The sequence below is a fragment of the Heteronotia binoei genome, chromosome 1 (assembly GCF_032191835.1).
Source record: "Heteronotia binoei isolate CCM8104 ecotype False Entrance Well chromosome 1, APGP_CSIRO_Hbin_v1, whole genome shotgun sequence".
NCBI lineage: Eukaryota > Metazoa > Chordata > Lepidosauria > Squamata > Gekkonidae > Heteronotia > Heteronotia binoei.
Window position 1 is genome coordinate 220,305,184 of NC_083223.1, and position 18,654 is coordinate 220,323,837.

At 42.8% G+C, this 18,654-nt stretch overlaps 1 protein-coding gene across 2 annotated transcripts in view; it reads left to right on the plus strand.

The window, feature by feature from the left end:
- SOCS5 (suppressor of cytokine signaling 5) overlaps positions 1–18,284 on the plus strand; it is a 40,100-nt gene extending 21,816 nt beyond the window's left edge. For both annotated transcript variants that reach the window (XM_060247839.1, XM_060247848.1), the window contains exon 2: positions 15,043–18,284. In XM_060247839.1, coding sequence (XP_060103822.1) covers positions 15,055–16,653 — 1,599 coding nt within the window. In that variant the 5' untranslated portion in view covers positions 15,043–15,054 and the 3' untranslated portion in view covers positions 16,654–18,284. The remainder of the gene's footprint in view (positions 1–15,042) is intronic.
- Positions 18,285–18,654: the final 370 nt, after the last annotated feature.

Consider the following 18,654-nt stretch of genomic DNA (forward strand, 5'->3'; position numbering starts at 1 on the left):
GCCCTAAGGTCAACACGGCCTTTCACAGATCCTAGGAGATCAATCTGCTCTCATTTTGTCTGAAGCCCGTTCATCCTAAGGAGAGAATCTGGCACACCCTAGATGTACGACGAGCCTTGAAATGCTATATTCAGAGGACACAGAGCATTCGTAGAACAGACTCCTTGTTTGTCAACCTTTTGCCCCCTCATATGGGTAAAAAAATGTCAAATGCAGCTATCAGCAAGGTTCTCAAGCAATGCATCACAGAAGCTTACAAAGCTTACAAAAGATTCCGGTTCCTTCTGGCCTGATGGCACATTCAGTACGCAACGCAGCCAGCAGTGTGGCTTTTATGCGCAGAGCTTCGGTGGAAGAAGTCTGTAAAGTGGCCACGTGGTCGTCAATTTCCATGTTCATGAGGCATTACAAAATCAACGTGTATGATTCAGTGGATGCGGCTTTTGGTCGTAAGGTGCTTCAACACATTTTGGAGGAAGATGATGATAGACGCCCTCCCACAATCTAGGGACACTGTTCTTATATGTCCCACAAGAGGGCCTCTGTCTCAGAGGGAGAACGATCATTGGATACTTACTGTGAGGGGTCCTTCTCCTCTGAGGTCGAGGCCATCTTGATCCCGCCCAGTCGTCAGTTTTCTCTAAAATGCGCTGTACAAAAAAAAAAAAAATCAAACAAGTACAGAAGGATTCTTACCTTTTCTCTGTGTATCTTATTCTTTGTCCAGCTGGAACTATTGTTATTCTTCCCTTCCTGTTTTTTCATGTTGAAGGTTTCATCTTCTTATAACTTGTTTTAGTTATGGTTCTACTGCTGTTAGGAATACTGAACTGACTTGGGGTGAGTCCCAACAGGAAGAGGAAGTTTGAAGTCTTGCCTTCCTACAGGTGGGTTGGGAATCACCCACAAGATGGCCTCTTGACCTCAGAGGAGAAGGACCCCTCACGGTAAGTATCCAATGGTCGTTCTCTTCTAGAGCCAAGAACACAGTTTCAGGTAGATCATACACTTCCAAAGAGTTTTGTGAAGAAGTTTGAAGTACACAATTCCTGAAGCCTACAAATATTGGGAAGGGTGTGTTAACCATTTCTGCTGTTGTTGTATTCGTAGCATGTTTGGCATTTTTGTTTGCTTTTGAAAATGTTGTTAGTAGCCATACTGATTCAAAATCAAAAAACAAACCACACTCCACATAATACTCTTATCAGGATCAGTTACAGTGATACAGAAGTGTGTCTGAGGTTAAAAAATAAAAATGGAGATGAGGAAGAAAAATATTCCAGGCCATGATTTTAAAAGCCTTCTCTCACACCATCTCTTTACTGAATTCAGAGGCTAGTATATACATTGATGTGAGGGATGGTCAGGATCAGCTTGGGGGAAGTTACCACTGTGGATTTTTCTGTCACCTTCACCCAGTCCCTCAGGCCCACAATAAAATCCTGTCAGAAAATAACTAAGCATCAGACATTTTTAAATTCAAAATAAAAAGTATATTTATTGATTTACAGAAGGCAAGGTGAAATAATAACTATTGGTTGGTTATTAATCAAATCAGTTGGGAGGCAAAAGATCTACTAAACAAACGATCTCTAATCACTAGAGATGTTGGCAGGCTGAAGTTCAGCTAAACAGTTGATCTCTAATCACCAGAGATGTTAGCAGGTTGAAGTAATATAAAAAACTACTGGCAGACTGAAGATATATAAAACTAACAGATACTAAACAGGCAAGCAGTTTCCCTAACTAGAAACACTCTTATTCAGAGAAAGATTATAAAACCTTTGCTCAGGCTTTCTAAATCATAAAAAGGGTCACACACTCTTTGTCTTTCACGCAGAGGACTATCTGACTTGTGCCAGAAATATCCCCACACAGACACTATCACTAGCATACAGGTACACTCCAGACGTAATACCTCAGGACTCACACCCTTGAGTGCTATCACACAAGCCCCTCAATCCTACACAGCTAGTGTCCCTGTCTGTCTCCTGGGATTTCTTCTCGGCCACAAGAACCTAGTCTCTCTCCCAGTATGTTTGTGTGTTCTTATTTGAACCAGGAGCCTGCCCTGAAGCACTGACAGATCTCCTCAGCAGAGCCTTCAGTTTTCCTCTGCTCTAGAATGACACACTGGTGCCACCACTCAGAGTTTCTTCTGCAGAAAGAGCCTGATTTTGCCTTTTCTGTCAATTAAACTTTCTCAGACAGAAACTCAAAATCAGTTCTGTCACAAGGAACTCAGCCGATAGCTGTTCTCAGGTCCTTCTAAGTTGATTGCCATAACTGAACTCCTTCAGAATTCCTTCAGAACTAAACTGTGAGGTGATTTCCCCCACTGCTAGCTTCCTTCCAATCAATACATTCCGTTTCCATGGAAGCGACTCAGCAAATCAGAGTGAGCTTTGCCACTCACCCAGGCTAACTGCTTCAGTCCATCACAGATGCCTTTGATGCAGGTTTCACTATAGTCCTTCTGGGCTGATAAAGAGAAAAAAATGGTAATCCTCCATTAGAGTTACAAAAGCTGGCCATCTTCCTTTAACCTGATTGCTTTAAAAAAGAGGGTTTTATTATTTAAAACATTTTTATACTGCTTTCCTAGCCCATAGGAACTATAAAGCTAGGCAGCTTTCTAACTGTCAAATGGAGTTTATTCTTTAATGTGGTGGGCAGATTTTAGGTTGTTTAGAGGGGTTGGGGAGTTCCAGTAGGCAGTTTAACAGCTCATTAGGACTTTCTGTTTTTAAGGTGTTAGAGATGTGTCCTTGTTAAAACAACAGCAATCTAACCTTTAGCGTTCAACCTTTGTGTAGGGTCAGTGTTAAACTATTAACTTTTTCGTCATCTGTCTGCCATGTGATCTTTGGTCTCAGGTGCACCTCTTTAAACGGCTACTTCTGTTGTCCTGTAAGTTTTGATATCAAGTCTATAGACTGCAGAGTGCTTCTTCCATCCTTGAATTTTCTTGTTCCGCTGTTCTGGGAGAAGTGGACTTAATCTTTGCATCTCAGTGAATCCTAGCTTTGAGCAAACTGTAACCTTATATTCTACTGGTGTCTAGCACAAAACTCAAGCATTGCTTCAAGTGTAGTTACAAAATGTCTGAATTTGCACATATTCGCTTCAAGAAACTGAAACCACAACATAAATTGCTCTCAACTTCAGGATTCAGTGATATCACTGCTCAAGCAGTAGTTTGGGAAGTCTTTCAGTATGTTTTTCTCCTAGAAATAAAACAATGGCCATTGTAGAATCATCTCATTTAAAAAACCAAACTAATATCTTTGCTTTCAAGTGTTATGAAGTTACTGTCACAAGTTAATAGACTGGTCATCTGACCGGACACCCAAGCTGCTTAAGAAACAAATTCTCAGTGCTTATTGCTTTGGCCACTGAGGACTCTGGAAAGAAAAGTTATAATTTCCAGAAAGTGTCTTACTGCCATCTTGAAAAAAACATAAAAATGAACATAATTGCTCTGTTATCCTGCTCCCTTGTCAGAAGTTTTATATTTAATTGGGTGCCTATATTGAACTCTTAAGTGATTTGTGTCTGATAAGACATACAGACATTAGTTTTTAAACCATTTTGGAAATAGCTCCCTCTGTTCTCATTGACCATTAAAAAAAAAATCTGGAATATATGTGGCTAAGTTTAAAGCAGAACAAAATATTGCCAGAATTATTTTATACTTTAAAAACTTGCTCTCTCTACTTTCACTTTATGCCTTCAATTCTGAACCTTTCCACAGAAGCCCTGTTCAGTTTTAGGATCCATATTTCATGGGAACTGGACTCAGAATTTCACCTGCCTTCTTTACTCAAGGGAAGAGCACAACTTATTATCCTGAGAGCCAGTTTAGTGTAGTGGATGTGTGGACTCTTATCTGGGAGAACTGGGTTTGATTCCCCACTTCTCCACTTGCAGCTGCTGGAATGGCTTTGGGTCAGCTATAGTTCACGCAGAGCTTGTCCTTGAAAGGCCAGCTTCTGTGACAGCTCTCTCAGCCCCACCTACCTCACAGGGTGTTTGTTGTGGGGGAGGAAGATAAAGGAGATTGTAAGTTGCTCTGAGATTCAGAGTGAAGATTGGAATATAAATCCAATGTCGTCATCTTCTTCTATACTCTGTCCATATATGTACTAGTTAATTCACCATCCTTTTAGCATAGTGGTGAGAACAGTTCTGCTGCTGCACCACGTGCTGATGCTTTGTGTGGTGTCTATCAGTTGAATAGGGACATGTTGTTCTCCCTCTGAGTCGGAGGCCATCTTGGGTGCTTTCCACCATCTTGTCAGGAGGCAGGAAATAGAATAATTCTTCTTCCTCTACTTTGACCCTGGAGCACCCAGATCTCCTCAGTTTCTTTCCTGCCTCTAAAGGGAGAGCAACTAGCTAGTTTAGCTCCAAAAAGATAGGAAGCAACTTACCTTTTTTTCTGTTACCTAACTCTTCTTCCTTTAATCTTACTTCTTTTAACTATTTCCTGAACTTTAGTCCTCTAGCCCTGTCCTCCTTCTCACCTTATATTCCAACTCTTTCACTCACAATCTGTGAGGAGGCAGCAATACTGCAGTTAATTTTCAAAGTGGTTGATTTTTTTTTCTTTCTTCTCCGCTGAGCGGCGCAAGCCGCAGCAATGGAAAGCTTCAGGGACGAATTCTTGGAGGGCACACCTTCCCTCGGCCCTGATTCTGACGCCTCGGGAAGGGACTCCGGAGCTGGCATGTCTTTGCAGCTTGCTGCAGTTCCCGGCAACGTGTCCCACTCTAGTGACTCCGGTCACCGCGGGCAGAAACGTGCAGGCTCATCATTGGGCGCACTTGAGGCTCCTGCTTCTCAGAAGCGAGCGACTGACGGCAGCCATTTTGAAGACACGGTTTTGGCGCGTATTTTGCCCTATCAGCGCCATGAGCCATCTACTGCACTACAGGGCATGGTTGCCAATCTCCAGCCAGGAGACTACCCAGGAGGCCAGCCCCTATCAGATCAAGCCTCTGTGATGGATCCAGACCTGATGTGCCAGGGTGGTAATGTACCCAACCCCAAGGGGCTTTTTTCTAATGATTTTATGACCATGATTCAGCAGACTGTTAGGGCCGAATTATTCAATGCCTGTCAATCAGGGGCTATTAGCATGGGGTCAGTGGGATCCAGATCTCCTTCCCCTCCTCCTCGTTCGCATTGCACAGGTCAGAGTTTGCCCAGACAGGACATTTGGCCAACTAAGGCGGCCAGAAAGCAGATGTCTGACCCTAGATTACTAGAGGACGATTCAGAGAAGACACAGTCAGAGGCGGAGTCCCAATCCAAAGATCAAGGAAATTTTATTTCAGATGAGGAGGTGGAGGATATCTTTGTTCCACCTCAGTCGGTTCGTTGTTTTAAAGCGGACGATTATCAGTATTTGTTAGCCAGAGTTATGGCAGCCCTGGCACTCCAGGATCTATCCTCTGAGGAGAATACCAGCACTGACACTAATCCTAGGAACAAAACTACTGGGAATACGGAGTTTTTTCCAGGCTCTCACACAACTGCTAAGGTTTTCCCATTTCCACAATTCTTTGAGAGGCAACTCAAAGCTGAATGGGAAAAACCTAATTCCAATCACCAATTTTCTGGGTTGGTGAAAAAGTTATATGATTTACCTGTTTTTGCAAATGAAATGTTACAGGTTCCAGTAGTTGACGCCCCAGTGACGGCACTTCAAAACTCGGGGTTAGTTTCAGAGGACGGTCATGGTGCCATCAGGGACAACTGAGACAAGAAAATAGATCTGGCATTAAAGAGGTCACACAAAGCAGTGACAATGGCAATAAAGGCAAGTACAGCATCCTCTGTTGTTTCTAGAGCAGCTATAGCCTGGGCTAGGAGACTCGCACAACCACTGCCGGAAAACAACAAGAAATTAATTGAGGGAACCACTAGGCTTCTTAAAGCAGCAGAGTTCACAGCTGATGCATCTTTAGATGCACTCACCTTTTGCTCCAGAGGTTTAGCTTCAGGGGCAGTTGCCATAAGAGGTATATGGCTGAGAGCATGGCCGGCTGACAATCACTCCAAACAAATTGTGATCTCTTACCCGTTTCAAGGAGAAAAGCTCTTCGGCAGTGCTTTAGACAAAATTTTAGTGGAAACTAAAGACAAAAAGAAGGCAATGCCAAAGAACATTGGGAGAACTGATAAAAGAGGTTTTTACACCCAGCCCTTTCGTTCTTCACACTCATTGGCCAGATCTAGACCCTACGCAGATAATAAAAGATTGTCCTGGAATCAGCCAAGACAGACCTTCATAAAAAGATTCAATAATCCTAGATTCTCCAAACAGAACGCAGAACGCAGAGACAAGCAGGATCGGGAACTGAAGTTCAACAAGGCGTGACTGGACTTCAATTCTGGTAGGGGGAAGACTACATCATTTCCGAAATGTCTGGGAGGCTTCTCAGACGGACTGTTGGACATTCGAAATTGTATTGTGCGGTTATGCAATAGAATTCAAAAGCAGCCTGCTGGAGCGCTTTCTGATATCCCCAATTCAAAAGGATTCTACAAGGAGATCAATAACGAACAAAGCCATATCACATCTTCTCGAAATCGGTGCCATAGAACAAGTGCCCATAGAGCAGAGGGGTCGAGGCGTGTACTCAGTATTCTTCACTGTACCCAAGAAGAAGGGAGACTGGAGAGCAATACTCGACCTAAAGTTTCTCAACAAGTTCAACCATCCAACATTTTCGCATGGAGACCCTAAAGTCAATCACAGAGGCTCTGCAACCAGGGGAGTTCCTCACGTTGTTGGATCTCACGGAAGCCTACCTACACATTCCAATTCTTTTATCTCATTGGCACTTCCTTCGGTTCTGCATGGGGCACAGACACTTCCAATTCAGGGCACTTCCCTTCGGCTTAGCCACAGCCCCCAGAGTCTTCACGAAGGTGATGGTGAACGTTGTGGCTCTGCTCAGACAGCAGGGTGTCCATATTCATCCATATCTAGACGACCTCTTGATCAGATCATCATCCCATCAGAAAGCCCTATATAACAGCGTGCCTCGCAGTCTCACTGGATGACTTCTATATGCGGCTTATGGCTACCCCAGCCCCTCTTCCGCCTCAGTTCTTTTAAAATTTGTCATCAGTATGCTGATGACACCCAGCTCTATCTACTTATGGACGGCCGGCCTGCCTGCGCCCCAGAAAATTTGGACCGGGCGCTACAGGCGGTGGCTGGGTGGCTTAGGCTGAGTGGGCTGAAGCTGAATCCGGCGAAGACAGAGGTCCTTTGCTTGGGTCGTTGTGGCCCGGGAAGGGAAATCCCCCTACCAGTCTTTGCCGGGGCGCCATTGACAGCAGCGCACAGGGTCAAAAGTCTGGGGGTACTATTGGAGCCTTCATTAACAATGGAGGCTCAGATAGCAGCCACTGCCAAGTCTGCATTTTTTCATCTTAGGCGGGCGAGGCAGCTGGCTCCTTTCCTGGAGCACGACGACCTAGCAACGGTGATTCATGCTACGGTCACCTTGAGGTTGGACTACTGTAATGCCCTCTACATGGGACTGCCCTTGTGCCGAACTCGTAAATTGCAGTTAGTGCAGAATGCCGCCGCCCGGCTGCTACTAGGGCTCCCTAGATGGGAGCACGCTCGGCCGGGGCTTCGGGATCTGCACTGGCTGCCAATAATATTCCGAGTCCGGTACAAGGTGCTGGTCATTACCTTTAAAGCCCTATATGGCCTAGGACCTGCCTATGTTAGGGACCGTCTCTCCCCACACGTTCCCCAGAGAGTACTAAGATCGGGCTCGCAAAATCTGCTAGTAATCCCCGGGCCAAAGGAGGCCCGTCTGAAACCCACCAGGGATCGGGCCTTCTCGGTAACGGCGCCTTACTGGTGGAACCAGCTGCCGGAAGAGGTAAGGGCCCTGCGGGACCTAGGGCAGTTCCGCAGGGCCTGCAAGACAGTCCTCTTCCGGCTGGCCTACAACAACTAACTGACACTGAGAATTTTTGGATAGAGCTAGAATGCATTTTGATAGACCGCTGCTTTTTATGTTTTACGTTTTACTAAATTATTGTTTTAACTGTTGTTATTTAACTGTTTTAAGCCAAACCTGTGTAAGTTTTATATGTTGTAAGCCGCCTTGAGCCACCTCGGTGGGAAGGGCGGGATATAAATCGAAATATAAATAAATAAATTTTACCTCATGGCTATGGAACTCAAGGGGTGGGTGTAATATGGATTTCTCACTACTAGTCTCTTCGGGGGTTTTGTTTTGCTTTCAGATGGATATAAACTCAGTTTGTAGGGGACCACAGCAGCTTTGATAGCTTTCCCAATATACTGGCACCAGAGAACTTTAGAGTAAACCACAGAAATTTATTAACGTACACACACCGTCTTCAACTGGGGAGTGGGAAATATATATATGGGCTATATTGTATCTCAAGCAGTTAACAGTTTCTTTGTAGTTCAGGCTTTATAATAGCAAGTTCACTTAGGTCTCTCAGGTTTCACAGATCATACAGCTTTCACTCTCCAACACTATTCTGGGTTGGCCTCTTGGGTATAATGTGCCAAGTCTTTTAAGTCGACTGGTGTCTCTTCTCCCAGCCCTTCAGACTTCTAGACCCATATCTTTCCTTCAACCACCTCTTTAGCTCTTAAGAGAAGTGTATCCGTGTCTGTGACCTCTCACGTCTTTTACTGTGACTCTTCTCTAGTCACACACAGCCCCTTGGCTGTCTAAATAGAGTGAACAGTGAGCTTTGCTTCTCTCGAAGACTCTCCTCAGCTCCTGTCTCAGCTCCTTCTCAGACCAACTGCTCTCTTCAGCAGTCTCCCTCAGACTCTGTCAGACACTAACAGCCGTTAGCTGTCAATCACCTCTGAGAGTTCCGAGCACTCTGGCCCCCACCCTCAGGTCACCTGACGCAGGCTCTATGCGTCCTTAGTTTTCTGGTTAACCCATTCATTACCGTCACACCCTGTCAGATGTCCAAACGACTATCCGGTGTCTACAGGAACATAGGCTTCTCATAAACCTATCCAAGAATGTCCTAGAACCAACACAACTGTTGGAGCACCTGCAGATGACCATAGATACACGAAAAAAATTGCTTTTTTTGCCAAACGACAAGATCCTGAAAACCAAATAACTTGTGAACCTTGTTATCCGGAGTATCCACACCCCACTATTGACTTTAGCCAAATTGATGGGACTATTCATCTCAAACATGGATGCGGTTCAGTGGGGCAGACTACATACCAAACCCTTACAAAGTTTCCTCCGTCCCCACCAATACCAGATCATGGAAAAACAGAATCCGCAGATCAAGATCTCCTTAGCGGTCAAACACTCTCTGAAATGGTGGTCCAGGGATGTCAACCTCCGACAAGGCAGAATCTACTACCTTCCCAGGGAGATACAGCTGTTCACAGATGCCAGCCTGTCAGGATGGGGAGCAACACTCGACAACATTCCAACGCAGGGTCGCTGGTCACCGTCAGAGACTCAATTTCCGATCATTGTGTTAGAATTAAGGGCGATCTATCTAGCTCTGTTATTCTTTGCCGATCTAGTACAGAAGCAACACGTTTTAGTATGAACAGACAATGTGGCGGCGAAATCTTACCTGAATCATCAGGGGGGTTCGAGATCTGCAGCTCTGGCCAGAGAAGCGAAGACGTTATTCACCTGGGCAGAACATCTCCTGTCCATCAGAGCAGAACACATCAAGGGCATTGTAAACATCCAAGCAGATTGGTTCAGCCGAACGACCATACAACCAGGAGAATGGAGACTGAAGTCGTCGGTATTCCAGCAGATAGTTCAACAGTTCAGGCAACCAGTCGTGGACTTGTTTGCTTCTCACAACAATTATCAAGTACCAAGATTTTACACCAGGTTCTTTCACCCCGCCGCAGCAGCAGTGGATGCTCTGACAGTGACTTGGCCCCAGGGTCTATTATATGCCTTCCCTCCGATTCTGATATCAAGATTTCTTCGTCAGGTGCAACACCAGAAGGCACGGGTTATCCTAGTAGCTCCGTAGTGGTCACGACGCCCATGGTTCTTGTCTATTCAAAAACTGTCAACCACCCAGCCACTACGGTTGGAGATATCTCCAGACATGCTGACACAGGGTCCAATTTAGCATCCACACCCAGAATGGCTGCAATTGACCGTGTGGAAATTGAACGGTCTACATTCTGAAAATTAGGATACTCATCAGAGGTTACTAACACACTACTGGCCTCAAGGAAGGAGTTCACCACCAGAATTTACAATACTACCTGGAAGGCCTTTCATAGGTGGTGCCGCAGAAAGACAAGGGATCCACTAAATCCATCAATTCAGTACATTTTGGAATTCTTACAAGATGGACTTCATTCTGGATTCAAACCAGCCACTTTACGTAGACAAGTGGCAGCTTTGTCATTGGTATTGGGACTGATACAGGGAAAAGATGTTTCCAGACACGCACATGTACAGAGGTTCTTGAAGGGGGCCACACTCAAATGCCCCCCACAGACTCACAGATTTCCAACATGGCGGTTACACACTGTCCTGTGCGTGCTCACAAAATCACCTTTTGAACTGTTACAGGACATTTCTCTAAAATGGCTACGTTTGAAGACCATATTTCTGATAGCGATCACATCGGCAAGAAGGGTCTCGGAAATTAATGCCTTATTGGTAAAGAAAGAACTTCGTATTTTTCACAAGGACAAGGTGGTTCTCCGTACAGATCCTACCTTTCAGCCCAAGATTGTATCTAAGTTTCACAATTCGCAGGAACTGCGTTTACCATCATACTGCCCAGATCCTAAACATCCAAGGGAGCAAATGTGGCACAACTTAGATGTTAGACGTTGTCTGAAGGCGTATCTAGTCAGAACTGAACCAATTAGGAAGGCAGATGCCATGTTTATCAACGTTAAGCAGATGCCATGTTTATCAACCTAGGTTGGGACAGAAGATGTTAACACCAGCCATCAGCTATGCTATTAAGCAATGCATCACTGAAGCATATAGGGCAATTAAATTAGAAGTACCCAGAGGGATTACAGCACATTCAGCCAGAAGCGCGGCAACTAATACAGCCTTTAACAAATATGCTTCGGTAGACAAGGTGTGCAGGGCTGCAACATGGTCTTCTATTTCAAATTTTGTTCATCACTACAAATTAAATGCTTACAGTTCAGCAGAAGCAGCATTTGGCAGAAAAGTACTACAACATCTGTTCCTAGAGGAGAGCGATACCCCACCCAATCATTAATCTACTGCTATAGGAGAACCCAAGATGGCCTCCGACTCAAAGGGAGAACAACCATTGGTACTTACCGTGAGGGGTCATTCTCCTCTGAGTACAGGAGGACATCTTGCCCACCACACTGTATCACTCATACTAGGGTCTGTTCTGCCATATCTATATCTATTTCATTTTTTTCTTGCTGCTTCACAGTTCTGTTATGCTTGTTGCAAATTATCTGTTATTACTGTCATTACTGTTATTACTGTTTAATTCTTTTGAGTAAGGTTGATAGTTTAGAAACTGCTTCTCGGAGTATCCCAACTGAGGAGATCTGGGTGCTCCACGGTCAAAGGAGAGGAAGAAGAATTATTCTATTTCCTGACTCCCTGACAAGATGGTGGAAAGCATCCAAGATGTCCTCTTGTACTCAGAGGAGAATGACCCCTCATGGTAAGTACCAATGGTCGTTTTTAGGGGCTCTGCTTTTTGTATTGTTGTCACCTGTTTTCTCTATCTTGCAGAAGTGGTGTTATACATACTTCTCCCCATCAGGGACCTGATTTTAGCAACAAATATCTATAAAGGAGAAATTAATGAGGGAAGTCCTATTTGTCTTAGTTATTCAAAATAATAGTTTTCTTAAAATAGAAATAGAAATGTAATTGGTATATTGATTATGAAAGTGCCATTCTGAATTCTGTATTAGTAGGATAGGGTTCAGTTGAACAGTTGTCTCCCACGACATGAGAAGTCTTGCTTTCTTGGTGGGATGGGTCCTGCCCATTGAATCTGTATGTATTGTACTGAAATTTTACTTCTGACTCTTTTTTCATAGGGCATAAAGTAACACAAACAATTTTTACTAAGTGATCATGTCTAAATCATGTATCTGCTGATCATATCCAGGGCTTTTTTTTGTAGCAGGAACTCCTTTGCATATTAGGCCACACACCCCTAATGTAGCCAATCCTCCCGGAGTTTACAGTAGGCCCTGTACGCTCCAGGAGGATTGGCTACATTAGGGGTGTGTGGCCTAATATGCAAAAGAGTTCCTGCTACAAAAAAGCCCTGATTCTAAAGTGGGATTCATGAACGTCGTTATTTTACAAAGTAAACTTGCACAGGTGGGAGAAGAGAGCTAAATGACCACCTCGTTACCTTGCTCTACTCATTCCATTGAAAGATTGTTCTCTCAATCCAGCACCAATACCAGAAGTGAGCTAGAGGGTAGCACTGAAGTGCTGGGGGAAAACTGGCCAACAGGCAGAGAAAGTGGTGGTGGGGGAGACTGCTGAAAGTAATGTAGCACAACTAACAACTATACAGAGGAGGGGAGGGGGATTTGCTTCTGTACTTCCTTTTTTTGTGTTCTTTTTTTAAAGAATACCCAGGAGAGTTGACACACACAAACACACCCGGTCAAGTCTAGTCTGCCTGTGCTTTCATAAATGTAGATGAAAATTATGGGCTCACAGTTGCAGAGATTCAGGCTCTGCAACCTTCTTAAAAATTACAGCAGCTTGATTAGGGAGAGTTTTAAGCTTGCTTTGCTAAACAGGAGGAGGACTTGTTAATAATGTGCACCTAAAAATTAAAGTGTTAATGAAGCAAATGCATATTTGAAAATGTGTATTTTTTAAGTATAATTGTTCAGGAGCTAGGATAGATTTCAACTCCTTGTTTGTTTTTATAGCCTCACTTCAGTGTTGTCAACCCAGGTCCTTAGCAAGAAGAGAAAGTAGCTGTTGTGCTCTTCATGTAGACCAAGGGGGAAATATATAATAGAACCTTCCTACCAAAATAAAACCTTACACATGCTGACAAGTGATAGGTTGGTGAAAGTGTAGGCAGAGGGATAACAGAGGCTAAAAAATGAATAACCAAGTTATGCTTCTACACTAACATAACCTGGGATACCTGTGAAGGAGTGAGAAAACCCTGTTACAAACAGCATCGTGATAACCCAGGACAGATTTGCGGGGGGGGGGGGGGGACACAGGGTGACCTCATTTTAGTATAGAAATGAAAAATAAGCTGAGCTAAAACCAGGGATGAACCTGAGTTTAGTATAGAATGTCATTTTAGGGACAAGGTTCAACCAATATTAGGGTTCAGCCAGTATTAAAGTCCTAGTGGGGAATCACCCAATTATGTGAATGGGGGGCATTTGCGTTCGTTTTGCAAAAATTAAACTCTCTAATGTCAAGAAAAATGACAGCCATTGTATGGTAGGAGGAAGAACTGCTTAGTCACAGGGATAGTATTTATATATTATTGATTTGTATTGATTGGTAATGATTGATTGGTAATGGCCAGGCTGCGTGCATGACAGAGGACAGCAAGGAAAAAGAGGCTGCCTGAGGAGTGGGTATGGAGAGTGGATCAGTTTGAAGCTGCAGAAATTAAAAAACCAGGTTCAAGTCTAGTTTTTGTTTTAAGATTCACAGTGGAGAGGGGGAGCAGGAAATGCATCTAAGAAGGAACAAGACTCAAATAAAGGGGCAACAGACCATACTTTGCTTATCCTGTACTCACTTTGAATACTAATCCGTGCATCTGACCATGCAGAAGCAGCACTGGTAAAATATATTTATATAGATGTGTGTGTATAACTAACAGTGAGCAGATTCATAAAAGAATGATTTAAGGTTAGGGCTAACTGATGTAGGGATAAAGAACAAAGTCTTTTTGATCACAATGTTATATCATTTTCATGACAACTCCAAAAATTGCTTACCTGGAAAACTAATATTAGAAAACAGATGTATATTTAGTAGTCTTTTGATGCTAAGCAGCAGCTGGGGGGGTGGGGAAGCGGGCAGCCAGCTCAAATGATCAGCCAGCTCCTCGGATCACCAACTGCTTTGTGGGTCATCATTTAGAATTGTTCTGTTTTCCAAAATAAAAAAGGGGGAAATCCCAGTGTCATGGAATTCTAAATATGACGGACATGGTACATTAATAGAAGGGATCTTATTGATACTTAAAGCTATTAAATGGATTTTTGTTTTAATTGTAGTCTTATTGGAAACCTGAAGTTGCTGCTCTGTAGCATATGTAACAAATATTTCAACAGAAAGTAAAACACATTAGTTGTCACTAAAATGTTGTTCCTGCATATATTTGCTTCCAAAGTCCATTAAATCTCCTGAACTTACACTGTCCTCTTGCTTGCAGAAATCAAAAGGTATCAATTGAAACCTTTTAAAACCCTAAGTGGTTCAGTTTGGGTGGTTAGCACCTAAGGACTACTTGATTTTTATATGTGTGAGTGTCCACCTTCCATTTTAAAAAAAAGTTAATATTTTTATTTAATTATTGTATTGGTAGTGGTAAAGCTACAGTACTGCAGTCGGAGCCCTCTGCTCATGACCTGAGTTCAATCCCAGTGGAAGCTGGTTCAGGTAACTGGCTCCAGGTTGACTCAGCCTTCCATCCTTCTGAGGTCAGTAAAATGAGCACCCAGCTTGCTGGGGGAAAGTGTAGATGACTGGAGAAGGCAATGGCAAACCACCCCGTAAAAAGTCTGCTGTGAAAACGTGAAAACATCATCACCCCAGAGTCAAAGACGACTGACTGGTGCTTGCACAGGGGACTACCTTTACCTTTTAGTTGTCCTTAACTACATATAATAGTTCTGTTAGACACAACCCTCTAAAGGAATATGAATAACTAATTTTTCATTATGTGTATTTTCTCCAGGCTCAGAACACAATATTGCAATTTTTTTTTAATTTCATCAAGTTACCTGTCTCAAAATGTCTTCTTCCTGTCTTTGAAATGTAGGTAATCTAATCCATGGGGAAAGTGGGGAAGATGTGGAACAGCTTCAAATATCGATGCCAGAATCTCTTTAATCCTGAAAGTGGAAACCGAAATGAAAACGTAGATGTGAACTCCAATAGTTCATCAGTTAAAGATAAAAGTGTATTTGTACCTGATACCACTGAGCAGCAGCCAAGCAGCCCTTTAAGAGATGTCTCTTTACAACTGAGTTTAAATCCTTCAAGAAATTCTTCAAGAAAAAATCAAAACTGCGCCACTGAAATTCCACAGATTGTGGAAATAAGCATTGAGAAAGAAAATGATTTGGGTGTTGCCACCGGAACTAGACTTGCACGGAGGGACTCTTACTCACGGCATGCACCGTGGGGTGGGAAAAAGAAGCATTCCTGCTCTACAAAAACACAGAGTTCTTTGGAGAATGATAAAAGGTTTGGCCGTTCACGCTTGCAAAGGAGGGAGAGGAGATATGGTGTAAGCTCAGTTCATGACACAGATAGTGTCTCAAGCAGGACCATAGGGAGCCGTTCTTTACGGCAGAGACTGCAGGATACTGTTGGCTTATGTTTCCCTGTTAGAACTTACAGCAAACAATCCAAACCTCTCTTTTCTAATAAAAGAAAGATCCATCTTTCTGAACTAATGCTAGAAAAATGCCCTTTCCCTGCTGGATCAGATCTGGCTCAAAAATGGCATCTAATTAAGCAGCATACAGCCCCAGTGAGCCCACATTCAGCTCTTTTTGATGCATTTGATCCTTCTGTGGCTTCCACAGAAGACGAAGAAGATAGGCTTAGAGAGAGACGGAGGCTCAGTATTGAGGAAGGGGTTGATCCTCCTCCTAATGCTCAGATACATACTTTTGAAGCTACTGCACAAGTTAACCCATTATATAAACTGGGGCCGAAGCTGGCCCCTGGCATGTCTGAGCTAACTGGAGACTGTAATTCGACATCACAGGGAAGTTGTGATCTAGAGGAAGACACCACAACCCTCTGCTTGCAGTCACGCAGACAAAAGCAACGGCAGATGTCTGGAGACAGCCATAGCCACATCAGCAGACAAGGAGCTTGGAAAGTACATACTCAGATTGATTACATACACTGCCTTGTGCCAGACTTACTGCAAATTACTGGTAATCCATGTTATTGGGGTGTAATGGACCGCTATGAAGCTGAAGCACTTCTGGAAGGAAAACCTGAAGGCACTTTTTTGCTCAGGGACTCTGCTCAAGAAGACTACCTCTTCTCTGTGAGCTTCCGCCGTTACAACCGGTCTCTACATGCCCGCATTGAGCAATGGAACCACAACTTCAGTTTTGATGCTCACGATCCTTGTGTGTTTCACTCCTCCACTGTTACTGGACTCCTGGAACACTACAAAGACCCTAGCTCTTGCATGTTTTTTGAACCATTGCTTACTGTTTCTCTAAACAGGACTTTCCCTTTTAGTCTGCAGTATATCTGCCGGGCAGTAATCTGCAGGTACGCTACATACGATGGGATTGATTGTCTCCCTTTGCCAGCAATGTTACAAGACTTCCTAAAGGAATATCACTATAAGCAAAAAGTTCGAGTGCGATGGTTGGAGCGGGAACCAATTAAGACAAAATGAATGGACTTCAGAGTCCCTTGTAAGCGCACTAGAATCTGCATTTTTTGTTTTGTTTCGTTTTTTGAAGGGGGGTGCATTACAGTAACTGCAGTAAGCACATCAGTGCTTAGTGCTTTTGAAGGGGGCAGTATTGTACTTTAAGCATAGAATTTTTAAGATTGTCAGATGCTGCCTGTTATTAATCAAGGCTAATTGTGAATACCTCTTGAAACAATATGCAGAACACAATGTATGTTTTTAAATGTGAGCTTTTTAGATTATGATTTGCCAATTCCTAAATGTATTCTTTTGACCACAGTTGCTGTAGTTATTAAGTGAGGCAGCTATTGGGCATTAACATGTTCCATTCAATTTGAGGATGAAGAACGCTGTTGGAGCATTAAGATACCAGCAGCTATGTTCCAGTCTAGCTTCTTTTTCAGCAGAAATTATCTTTTCAAAATTCAGTTCTTTCTCCTATGTCAGTTGTTAGATTAAAGCAGTTTTAAGATGGAAAAAAACATGAGCAACAAGGCAAACCTTGCCTTATATCTTGCATTTAAATGGGAAAAAAATCTATTGCTTGTTAACAAACACTTGGCAATTGGATTCTTTTAGCTCTTTTTTAAAACCAAAGGCTTTTTGCTGTCACCTGAATAATCGTTTAGCTGCACTTAGTGCAATAATTTAATCAATGAAATATGCAAAATCTTGCCTATGAATAAAATCATTCTATAAAAGTAAAACACTTTTGAAGAGCTTCAGATGGAAAAGGGGGAACAGCTCTGCTAAAATTAGATCTGGCTCCTTCCACTAAAAATAACTTCTTAAAATCTGCTTAATCATGGCCATCTTATTAATCTGTTAAGACAGTGTTAATCAGTTAATTTATATGGTTAATTACCTGAACAACATGCCCCTGCATTTAAACATTTTAAGCAAATTTAGTTCAGGTAAGTTTTTAAAGTAACTGCTTACTAACCTAGCTCCTGCTGTTGGGTATAGCTGTTAAACTGAATTTTGTTTAAGGTGTCCAGATTGGAACTTTATATTAGCTAATTTTAAATGGTTCAAACAGTATTTTAATTCTCTAGTAAAAACTATAACAGTTACCTGCTCCTTTAATTATGATTTCAAGCTGTTGGACAGTTAAAATTCTGTCCTCCTTCTCATCTTCCCCCCTCCTCCACTCTTTGCAGTGCATCAGAACTAAAGTTTCATCCTTAATAGGTACTGTTGTGTTTGTAAACTGTATAGCACTTTCTTTGTAATATGTAGGTTGTGTGCTCTTTGAGCAAAATGCTTTGAGATTTGCTCTGTTTTGCTTCCCTTTTTTTGGCTCTTGGACATAACACAACCTGTTTTGTCCTAGCTGTGTTTGCACTAAAACTTACTTTGGAGTATGGAGTCCCTTGTTCTTGCTTATGTATCTTGTATCAATGAGTAGGACTTCCTAGTTACTTAACAGTTTGTTCTTATGTCTCCATGGCAGTGACTGTGAGGTAGGGAATCTCTGCAGCTACATATATGAGAAGTTTTACTTGTATGCCCACACTAACCAATTTATCAAAGTGCGTGTCTCCCTCATTCCTGCTTGCTGTGCCTTGTTACAGCTTTTTTTGTGCTAATAAAGTACAGAATTTTCAGTGTTATACGTATATTTGCTCTTTTCTGACTTGTAGCAGTTAAGCTTTTATTTTTCATTTATTGTAGTTAGTACCAATACTGTGCAGTTGGGTGTAGTTAGTTATCAGGTCACCAAATCTTAGTATAATGCAGCTTTCCAGAACCCTAAATGCAAGCACTTCTAAGCTGACAGGATGTACACTCAACAGAGCCAGAGTCTGTCTTAGCTTTCTGGCAGATGTACCTGTGAGGCATGCTTTCTGTCACATTTGAACATATTGCATCTTTAGATGTACACTTAAAATGTTTTACATGTGCACCAAAAATGTAATGACTGAAGTAGCCCTCGGTAATGTGGCAAAACTATGGAATGTCTGTAGCTATACAGAAACAAAT